At 58.0% G+C, this 10,948-nt stretch overlaps 1 protein-coding gene across 1 annotated transcript in view; it reads left to right on the top strand.

Annotated features, from left to right (window-relative positions):
• The first annotated feature begins 2,627 nt into the window (after positions 1 to 2,627).
• Positions 2,628 to 10,948, top strand: part of MAP2K3 (mitogen-activated protein kinase kinase 3) — a 30,034-nt gene continuing 21,713 nt past the window's right edge. The window contains exon 1 of the mRNA XM_039227351.1: positions 2,628 to 2,844. Coding sequence (XP_039083282.1) covers positions 2,796 to 2,844 — 49 coding nt within the window. The 5' untranslated portion in view covers positions 2,628 to 2,795. The remainder of the gene's footprint in view (positions 2,845 to 10,948) is intronic.

Below are 10,948 nucleotides of genomic sequence, written 5' to 3'. Positions count from 1 at the left end.
CTGGCAGCAACGCGGCTCTGCATCCCAGTCTGGCCCTCACACGCGGCCCCTTTCGCACGCCGAACTTTTCGGGGAGACTCTTCCTTGCTTCTCTGCCTGACAAGCTCCTATTGATTCTTAAAGGTCCACCTCAAAGTCACTTCCTCTGAGGAGTCTTCCCTGACCTCACCCAGGTGGTGTCTGGCACCTTCCTGAGACTCTTGCTCATGCATCTATTTATAGCATCCCACATGGGGTTTTGTGATTCTTGGGCTGTCTGTCAGGCTCCCTGACTAACCGTCAACTCCATCTGAAGGGCCTTGTCTGAGTCATATGGGTGCCTGGGAGGCTGGCACGGGACTGGAGTCACTTCATCGATGTCTGTGGCATGCTTTTCATCCTCCCTTTGTTCATTACTCAAGTACTTATTAGGCACCTACTGTGCGCCAGGCCCAGGGCTGTGTATCAGGACTGCGGCAGGGCATGAGTTGGCAAGATTCCTGCCCGGGAAGGGCCGATGGCCCGGAGGGAGAGCTGGCTTAAAAACAGAGCCAATAGGAAAGGCATCGGTGGCCCGAGTGCTGTGCAGAGAATAACCGCTGAGTTGGGGGCATGACCAGGAAGGCCTTTTAGAGGAGTTCATTTAAGCGGAGGCCTGCAGGCTGGAAGGGCACCCCCTCCAGAATTCTGGCAGGGAAAGGCGCTCCAGGCAGAGGAAACGGTGGGGGTGAAGGCCCTACGAGGCAAGATCGGTAGTGGCATGTTCAAGGGACAGCACTAAGACCCTCGAACATAGCCAGGAACAGAGAGGGCTGGTAGGGAGGGAGGAGCATAGGAACCACCAAAGTCCAAGTGGATGGCAGGAGCCTGAACCTAGAAAACCTGCCGGGCCGGGCCTGCACTCTTGGTAGGGAGGTAGCCGCTGCTGGATGCCCATTTTACAGATGGATAAGCAACAGGCCTCAAGATGAAATGACTAGCCCAAGGTCACACGGCCCATTTGGAACAGAGCACTCCAGACACCCAGGAGTGGTAAGACTGAGGTGGCTTCCTTGAGGAGGTGGCCCACAGTGTATTTACAAACATTTCCTGGGCACTTAGGAAGTGCCAGGCCCTAAGCTGGGGGTACTTCCAACCCTGAGCTCATAAACCAATTTCAGAGAGGTCTCACTGTCCCCATGGGACAGGTAAGTAAACTGAGGCATGGAGCTGCTCCATGACTTCGAGTAAGTGGCAGGGTTGACATTCAAAACTGCACCTGAGTCCACAGATCATGACTTTCCGCCCACTGCCTGGAAAGGGTGAGTGAGAGACACAGGAAGAGAATAATGATAATTATAACATATCCCCCCCTTCTTTATCTCATCAGGCCCTCCCCATCACTGTACAGGTGGGGCTCTGCAGGGATCACCCCGTTTTACAAATGGACAAACAGAGGTCAGCTCCCTGCTCCAAGCATTTCTAGCAGGTGGTGGAATCTGCTTCCCTCACGTGAGCTCCCTGGCGGGTCACACACTCATGCCTGCCCAGAGGCAAGGGGCTGACCCCTTGACCCTTGCCAGGCACTTCCTGCCCTCTCTAGCCCATGGCTTTCCATCTGAGTCACCTGATTCCAGGGTCAGATTGGTCAGTGGCTCCTAAAATGCCCCTAGACTCCATGTGGAAGCACATGGGAGGACTCCTCTGTCTGGCCATTATACATCACATAGTCTATATATACAGACTGAGGCCTCAAGAGCAGAGAAGAGAAACAAAAGCCCACCTTACTCCCTGCCAGGTAGAGAAGGAGGGGCAGTACTGACATGACCATGAACGCCACATTTACTGACTTCTCGCTAGGTACCACAAGGTTCCCCACTTTATCCCCACCCATTCCACCGTGTCTGACGTCACGCAGGTGCTTGGTGGATGTTTGCAGAAGCAGGGAATAGATGCATGCGGGACATCGTGGTTTCAGCGTTTTGCAACATTCAGTCACCAATGATTGTCTGCCAAAGCCCGGGTCTCGTTCTCACGACCAGCGCGAGGAGGCAGGGCTGTTATGGTGGCTTTTTCACAGAGGCCAAAACTGGGGCTCGGGGGTTACCTGACTTGCCCAAAGTCATAGCCAAGTAGGGATCTGAACCCAGGACTCGCCCTGAGGGGTGCCCTTTTAACCACCGCACAGTACTCTGCCTTCCCGCTCCCACGGCCCCAGTCCCGCCACCCCTGGATAGCTGGGGTTTTTTCCAGGTTACGCACCCCAGGCGGGCCCACGAAGCTCCCTGGCAGAGCACTGCCGGGCTGGGAGAGCGTGGGGGCGGGGCCTAGTGCCTGACAGGCGCCAGGCGCGCTCTGTGAGTCCCAGGGAGTAGGCGGGGCTTGCGTCTTGACAGGCAGCGGGAGGGACCCTGCTCCAGCCTAAGAGGGGAAGGAGCCTGAGCGGGCCAGGGTTTCCCGGGTGGGGGGCGGGGCTTGACAGACAGTGGGAGGAGCCCGATTTAGGGCCCGCAGGGGCAAGGCCTGTGCGTGACAGACAGAGCAAGGCCGGCGTTTGATAGGCAGGGGACGGGCCCTGGAGACTGACGGGCCAATCGACGAGCGGGGGCGGGGCCTATGTCGGCGCCGTCCGGCCGGGGCCCCCGCGGCGCTGCCCAGTCTGACTCCGGCACCGCCCGTCGCGGACGCGTATTTGCCGCCGCCGCCGCCGCAGCCGCCGCCTCTGCTCCGCCACCGCGCCCGGGCCCCCTGCCCGCAGCCATGAACGCTCTCCGTCCGCGTAGAGCCCGCCGCCCTCTCGATTAGTTCCTGCTGCCGCCCCTGGACCCTCCTGCACCATGGAGTCGCCCGCCTCCAGTCAACCCTCCAGCATGCCCCCGACCAAAGGTAGGAGCCCCTGCTAGGGAGCGTGGCTGGACCCTCCGCCGCCCCCCCCCCCCCGGCCCCGTGTCCAATCTGGGCCTGGGCTGCGAACCCTGAGCTCTGTCTGTGTGATCCCCATTCCATCCCGTACCGGACTCAGGCAGCACCTTGGCCCAGAACCTGTCCCTGCTTGGGTCTCGGTCTCAGCTTAGACCTCACCTGGACCCCCAGTTTAGGCCTTGGGACTGCCCTCAGGCCGAACTCAGGCCAGGATCTCCGTCTGATTATTCTCATTACCCCGCTCCAGGTCAGGAACCTCACTCTGACCTCCTCATTTAGGCCTTACCTGCACCCAGAACAGGAATTCTCCCAACAGGGGTCCCTCAGCTGGATCCAGGTGGGATTCGCTGTGATCCTGCATCCAGGCCCCCCCCCCACCGCCCCCAACTCCCTGGTCCCAGGGCTGTAGCCAGGCTGGGATTTAACTGACACCCCAGCAGTGCTCCCCCGCTGGGGAATCACTATACCCCCCCCAACCATGTGAGTGCCTTGGCTACACTCCAGCTACGAACTCTCTCCTCTCCCCTCTCTCCATCCTTGTAGACCCCTCATTGCCCCGTCCCTGGTGGGCTCGCCACCCTGCAGCCTTTTGCCCCAGGGACGTCTCTCGTCCTCCCAGCCCACGCTAACGCACAGCCCCCTCTCCGTCAGCTCTTCCTTGTCTTGACCTGCAAGCGTCTCTCTGCACTTGGGGACCTCACCGCTTTTTGCTCCCCTGTGTCTCCAGGGTTGATCGATACCAGGCTTGTCCCCCCTGCCTCTGGGTCGTGGGCCAGCTGCTAGGCCAGTATGCTGGCTGTGCAGTGGGCTTGCTCTTGTCTTCTCCAAGTAGCTGGCCTTCCTGGAAATTTTTGTGAGGTGGCGGCTGCGGGCGGCAGCAGGATTTGTCATGCGGGGCGGGAGAGGGGGGGAACTTGGAGGGTGAAAGGGGGATTTTTTTTTTGCAGGAAGAGGAAAGGATGTTTTTGGCATGTGGGAGCCTCAGCAGGCTGGGCTGTGTAAGATTTCCAAACCGGACATAGCTGTAATGAATGGGCTGCCTCCCGGCTCTCTAAACCTGCTGCTGCCTCACCCCAGCAAGCAGGAGTGTCTCTGGGCCTCAGTTTCCTTATCTGCAAAATGGGAGTAATCACACCTACCTTGTGTGGATTTCTGGATATGATACGAGGTAGCGAATACTGACGAGTTTTAAGCAAGCATGGTTGATGAGATGGGGAGTTCAGCATGGTGCCTGGCACATAGTAGGTGCTGAGGGAGGGACAGCTGCCGCATCTCCAGTGGTACCATTTTTCTTGCTGGAAGGCCTCACAAGGCCTTGTCTCTGCAGCTGCAGAGTGAGGTGGAGAAAAGGTAACAATGCCACTTAATGGGCCTCTGATCAGAGATAATTCCTACCTCTCTTTCTTTGGAGGGTCCCCGGCACCCCAGGGCATGTGGGGGTCCTGAGGCGGGTGTGGGTCCTTCTTTGCCCCTGCTGCCAGCGGCTGTGGCGGCTGTGGGCCAGAGCCCTGCTGGCCCGGTGGGCAGGGTAATTACGTCTTACGTAAGTGGGAGGCCGGATCCCTGACCATTGCCCAACCACCGTGAGTAACTCAGGAGGCACTCAAGGGGGGAGGTGGCTGGGGAGGGACTTGGACTGTACAGACCTCGTGGAGCTTGGGAACTGGGAAATCATAAGCTTCTCCATTCTGGAGACCCAGGAAATCAGACATTTCTCCAGCTTCGGGTGTGTGCCTGGCTTGGTCAGTGCTGGGGGACTTCGGGCAGGTCCCTCACCTCTCTGGGCTGCGGCGTTTTCATGGGCAGAAGGAAGAGTGTGGAAGCCATGTTTGTCTCAGAATGCCCTTTCAGCTCTTCCAGGCAGGGGATGCCGCATCCAAGGGATGCCGCATCCAAATAAAAGTTAACGGTGTAGAATTGTGAAGGCAGGGGGGTCCCAGGTGTGAAGGGAGAAGGGACTTTGGAGAGGCCCTGCTTGGTCCCCATATGCTGTGTGACTTGAGTCCTGGTGTTGCTCTCTCTGAGCCTCTCTGCAGAGAGAATCAGGATGAATTTCCATTTTGTGGGTCCAGGTAATAGCTGATGGTGGGGGTTGGTTAGATGGAGGGGCAGGAGCCTCTGAAAGGCTTAGGGACCCCGTCAGCCTCTTTGGGGTCTGTGGAAGGGGGGGAGCCATGATGCCACCTCAGCAAAACTCTTGATACCACTTGTTAGGCTTTTCTCCCTGTTCCATGTACTCGCTCATTTCTTCCTCACAGCCCCATTTATAAATGAGGAAATTGAGGCTCAGAGGTGTTAAGTGCCTTGTCTGGGTCACACAGCTGTGACAGCTAGGGTCCTCTCTAGGACTGTGTATCTCCAAAGGTCTCCCTAGTGCTCCTTTATGTCCCATTCTTGTGCTGGATGCTTGAGCTGAGCTGGTGGGTTTCCCCCCACCAACCACCACCCCACCATCCCAGCTGGTGGTTCGCTCTATTACGCCTTTGTCTCGTGGGCGTCTCCCCCAGGCCATGCCTGACCTGGAGGAAGGACTGAGCCAGAGGTGATGCCTTTCATGTACACAGCCCTTTACAGTTGGTACGTTTTATATTCACTGCAGTCCGTCCCATTTGACAGATGACAAAACTGGGGTCACACGCGGGAGGGGCCGGACCAAGTCCAGAGAGCTGGGGTCCGCACCTGGCTGCCCTCCCCATCCTGGGCACAGGGCCCTCCAGCACTGTGCTTGTCTCCACCTTCTCAGAGGAATTTGAACAAAACAGGGCGTGGTTGGCACTTGACCTTAAGGGAGCTTTACTTTTGAGCTTCCTGCCTTGCAGCTGGTGCCCTGCGCCATCCTCTGTGCCACAGGCCTGGGGAGTTTTCCGTGAGCCCATGCGACCCCCGGTGCCTCAGCCCTGCTGGTTCCCCCCGCCTCCTCACACATGCCATCTGGGGTCAGAAGCTGAGGGCAGCAGGCGCTGGGGCCAGTGGTCAGGCACGTTTAGTTGGCATGGTTTGGGTCTGCTGCTTCAAGCCACGTTTGTCCTTGGGGGTACCACATGTATCCTGTTACTGTCCCTGCTGCCAGTGCCACCGTGCGGGCACTTCATGGTTGATCTTCACGTGACTCCTAGCTGCCCAGTGGGGGCACTGAGGCTTCGGGAGCACCGTGTCCTGGTCCTGCCTGCCATGGCCACTGTCCCCCTTCAACCCCCATCCTGTCCCATCCCTGCCGTCGGAAAGACTGGAGGGTGACACCTTGGGGACTTCCCCCACCCCTGGCGTGACGCACAGGAAACTCTCTATCAGCCAGCCCGTGGCTCGGGGCCCTAAAGGAGCAAAGTTCTCAGTTGCCTGTGTGGGGAGAGGGCTGGGGCAGCGGGAGGCTTCCGGTGGGTGAGTCAGCGGGCACTGGGTGCTGACTCACCCGCCGGGCATGCCAGCCCAACTGGCTGGTGCTTAAAGGGGCTCTGCCTGCTGGCTGGTGGATGGGCAGGGGGCCGTGAGCCCCGGTCTCGCAGGTCAGCATCTAGCCCCGAGATGGGCGTCAGAGGTGGCCCCCTTCCTGGACCTCACACTGGGCCTGGACCCTGGGGCAGGCCCTCCTGGCCCCGCTCCCGCCCCGCCCAGGAACTTCCTCTGTTAGGCAAGGGCCCTGTTTCCTCTTGCTCACGGAACAGAAGCAGGTGGCGGTGGCTGTTCACCACCCTTGGCCCAGAGGATCCTCAGGTTCAGAAGTGCTGCTGGGGCTCCGGGATGCTGGGGAGGAGAGGTGGTGTGGGGTGTCTCCCGGGAGACAGGTGTGGAGGTGCCTGCGGTCAAATCTCAGCTGTCTCTTTTGCTGTGTGACGTTGGGAAAATCATATTCACTGTACTCTGTAAATGATTTCAGCCCCTGGGCATGGCCCACCTGTCAGATGAGAGGCCTCAGTTTCCTCACCTGCAGAACACGAATAGGGACCTCTCCTGCCTGTCTCGCGGGCAGCCACGAGGATGGATGCTGACAGCCTCATTCCACTCTTGCTAAGTGTCAGGTAGTGGGCCAGTGAGACTGTCCTCAGTCGCCAAAGAACCCAGGCGAGACAGGAAGGAGGTGCAGAGCCTGGGCTCAGGGGAGAGACAGGCCGAGTTCACATTCTGATTCACTTCACTGCTTCCTGACTTCCTCATGTGCCCTCTCTGACCCTCAGTCTCCTTTTCTGTGAAGTGGGAGTAAACACCCCTACCTGCAGGGTGGCGGTAAAGATTGGAGATAGTATTTGTCTAATGAATGCCATCTGCTGTTATTGTCTTATTGTTATGGTCATGGTAGGCATTCATTGGTGGATGAGTAAGTAGGACCCTGACCTCTGGTGACAGACTCATAAGCCCTGTGACATGGGACTCTGTGGCTGCAGGGCCCTGTGATGCCAGCAGAATGTACCAAGCTCTTTCTCCACTGGTAGCCAAGCCGGAGCTGGGGACTCCCATTGCCTCTTGGGCCTTCCTGAGGGTGTATGGGGAACAGAAAGGGCTGGGTGCTGGGCTCATTTTCCAGCTCTGCCTCCGTTGAGCATAGGGAGATATGGGCTGGGGACTCAGGAGGGACTCAGGCTGCCGAGGCCAGGGCTCAGCTGGTGGGGCTTCATCAGTGCAGGGCGTGGTGCTGGCTGTGGGGGCACAGGGGCGAGTGAGGAACACCCTGACTCTCAAAGAGTTCTGCCTGGGGGCAGGAAGAGGCCTTGGGAGTCGTGGTTCTGAGAGTCCAGATCCAAGGTTAAGCATGTCAGTGGATGGGAGGCCGAGATGAGGGGAGCAGTTGGATGCAGGGCCTGGCTGGGTGGCCATGTGGAGTATTATTGGGGTCTCAGGGTGGGTGCTGTGTGTCATGTTTGGGTCCCAGTGGAAGAACACGGGGCGGCACAGAGGATGCCATACAGAGAGCCCTACCCCGGTCAGATGGAGTGCTGAGCCCACCCCGGCCTCCGCTCAGCTGCCAGTGTTGGGGTTGCAGCTGCTGGGGACCGTCCGTGCCTCCCCTCGGCCTGCCTTCTCGGCCTTACCCACACACGCCGGGCTTGCTTGCCCAGCTAGCTGCTTCTGCAGACGCCCTCCCCAGCACTGACCACGGAAACCCCGAAAAGCTTCCTACGGAGGCTGTGAAGAGCAGACAGGGCTGGGCAGTGACGACCTGGAAGGAAGGCCCCTCTGCGGCACACAGACACCAAGCCTGGGGGCTGTACCCAGCTCGCAAGGTCACGGGCTCACTCTGAGGGGGCTTTTCTCCCCCTGACCTCCAGTTTCGGGCACAGGTCCCTGTCACCCTGTCCCTTTCTGGAGTGTCATGGCTAAGGTGGCATCCAGGGACCGCCCCGGCTTCTCTGGGAGGTGGTGCCCTGCTGCCAGGGGGCTCTGTGCTCACCTCCTGGCTGACCCCCAGCCCAGCAGGCGGGCCTTCCATTCCTTTCAAACTTTCAGATTGTAACTATATTACAGACACCAAAAAGATATAGAGAATGTATCTCTGTATTTTAAGGAATGAGTCCTGTGTACCCAATACTCAGTTAAATACATTGGACATTACTGTACCCCAAAGTGCCCCCCCCCACCGTATTGCATTTCCCTTACAACCATCCTGACTTTGTAATAATCACTTCTTTATTATTTTTTTAAATTGAGGGTTAACGTATGAGGGGTACGTTTAAGCTCATCGTCCTTCAGAATCCCCGGGCTGCCCCCACCACGGCTCATGGGGCCTGCACAGCCACATAATGGTGGGGAGAGGCTGCAGCCAGCTGGCTGGGTTCATACCCGTCTCCCCCACTCCTGAGCTGTGTGGCCTCAGTCTGTCTCATGGGGATGATACTAGAATCTGAATTGCAGGGTTGTTGTGACGACTCACTGCATTAGTGTATGGAAGGGCTGAGCATGGGGGCTGGCTCAGAGTTAGTGTAGATGAGTGTTTGCAGCTGTTATTGTTGCAGTAATTGAATCTTAAACTCCCAGGCCCAAATAGTGCAGTGCTCAGCCTAGGTAGCTGTACCCTGACGGTCCTGACTTTCCTTATCCGCATCACTGTGCTGGTGAGGCCACCAGCCTCAAAGGTGCCTCCTGAGGATTGCATGAGCCAGTGGGTGTGAGGTGACAAGGGAGGGGCCTTGGGCGTCGGTGGAGATGTTTGCATATTATCAGGAAGTAAACAGAGAGCTGAGAAGCACTTCTGTGCCCAGAGAGTGGGTGCGTTGTCACTGTTGGTGGTCAGTGCCTGCTGTGGCATGGGTGGGAGGCCTGCCCGAGACTGCCCTGGGTGTGGGGCCTGGGGATGCTTCCTGCCCTCCCTGGCCTTCCGCAGGTCTGTGTCTTGGCCTTCTGGTTTACCCCATACCTTCCTACTACGGGCACAGCTTGCCCCACCCCAGCTGCCTGGGGCAGACCCCAAGATAGTGCTGGTAGACCCTTGCTGGGTGAGTCTGGGGGGACTTCCAGGTTCTAGGCCCAACTCCGCCCCAACTCCCTTTTGTGACCTCCTGGGCTCTAGTGTTCTCATCTGAACCAGTGGAATGGAAATGCCCACATCTCAGGCTGCTGTTGAGGGTGAGAAGGGATGAGACCTGGCAGATTCAGGGACACTGTAGGTGCCCATTCAGTGCTGAATTTGAACTTGAGCTATATATTAGCATTTTTGCCTATTTAGGTATCCTCCCCATTAACCCCATATTTTGTAAGATTTTGTTCCGATACAAATGATAATGAAGCAAGAATGGCCTTTGCCAAGGAAAGGTGCGTCTACCATTTTGCAGGAGCAGGAGTGTGGGGCCCAGCACTGTTTCCAGGTGGCCTGGGGGAGCTGGCCGCGGCCCCAAGTGCAAACCTGTAGGAGCTCGGCCCACGCGCCCAAGCAAAAGGGGCGTCCCGTCTCCCTGAGGCTCTGGTGGGAATGTCCCTCTCTACTCCTAACCTCTTGAAGCCTGGGCTCTGTGGTCTAGGGGCCGGCCTTGCTGTCTGAGGGCCCACTCAGTCCTCTGCGGGCTCACTTTGCAGTCTGGGGCCTGCCTTGGTGACTGAAGGCCTTTGGGCCAGGGCGGCCGCTGATCCGATCCGTTTTGTGCCAGGCGTTTTATGTGCGCTATCTTACTTAGCTGTCATGGTTACCCAGCAACATGGGTGTATTGTCATCCGTGAGTTTTACAAGTATACCAGCCTAGAGTGGGGAGTGACTTGCCCAAGGTCACACAGGTCTGCCCCCAGGACTTTTCTTAACAACCCCTGACTAGTCCTCTCCCAGAGGTCAAGGTCATCGCACTCCTCAGAACTTGAAGGGAGGAAACAGACTCAGGGAGGGGTGTGTGGCTTGCCCATGGTCACCCAGCAGCTCAGGTCTCCCAGGGCCAAAGCCTGTCTTTTCGCACTCGCTATCTGTTGGCCTCCACCACAGTGGCTGTGGTTGAGGTGTGGGAAGTCAGAATCTTGGGGGGTGTGACCCCGGGGAGAAGAGGTGGTCCAGGAAGCTGGGGTCAGTGTTGGGGTCCCGGCCATGCTGCTGCCCTGGCATGTGACCCCATGCAAGCCTCCAGGCCTCTGCCCCAGTATCCGCACTGGCCAGCTTCTGAGGCACCATCCAGTAGAGCAGGTCCTGCTGTTGGGAGCCCCCACGAGGGACGCCAGTGAGCCCAGCTCCCCATTTCAGGTGGAGGAGGAGCCTGAGGCCCAGCCCCACAGAAGCCCAGGAAGCAAGGTTGACACAGGGCTTCTTTCTTTCTGATTATTTTATATAAATTACTTGCATTTAAGTAGCTCATACAGCATGTGGTTCGGATCCAAGTGCCCTGCTCCTTGGAGTCCTCTGTGGAGAGACCATCGTTTTCTCTCTCACAAAATCCACGTTCCTCCTCCTGCATAGAGAGCGCTCGCCCCCCGTCCTGCCCAGGGGCCTGCTGGGGCCTTCCAGTTCCCTGGGCCAGTCTCTTGATTTTACAAACCCCGGGCCTCAATGTCACCATCTGTAAAATGCGTCCTGTTCATCCCTGTCTCCGGGGGTTGCTGACCGGATCCAGTGAGATGTGATTAAATGCTAGCACAGGCCAGGCACACAGTAGGTGTTCACGAC

This window comes from Hyaena hyaena, unplaced genomic scaffold (assembly GCF_003009895.1).
Source record: "Hyaena hyaena isolate Hyena2069 unplaced genomic scaffold, ASM300989v1 scaffold_27, whole genome shotgun sequence".
NCBI lineage: Eukaryota > Metazoa > Chordata > Mammalia > Carnivora > Hyaenidae > Hyaena > Hyaena hyaena.
The sequence above is the reverse complement of the archived record's forward strand: the minus strand, read 5'-3'. Positions and strand labels throughout refer to the sequence as shown.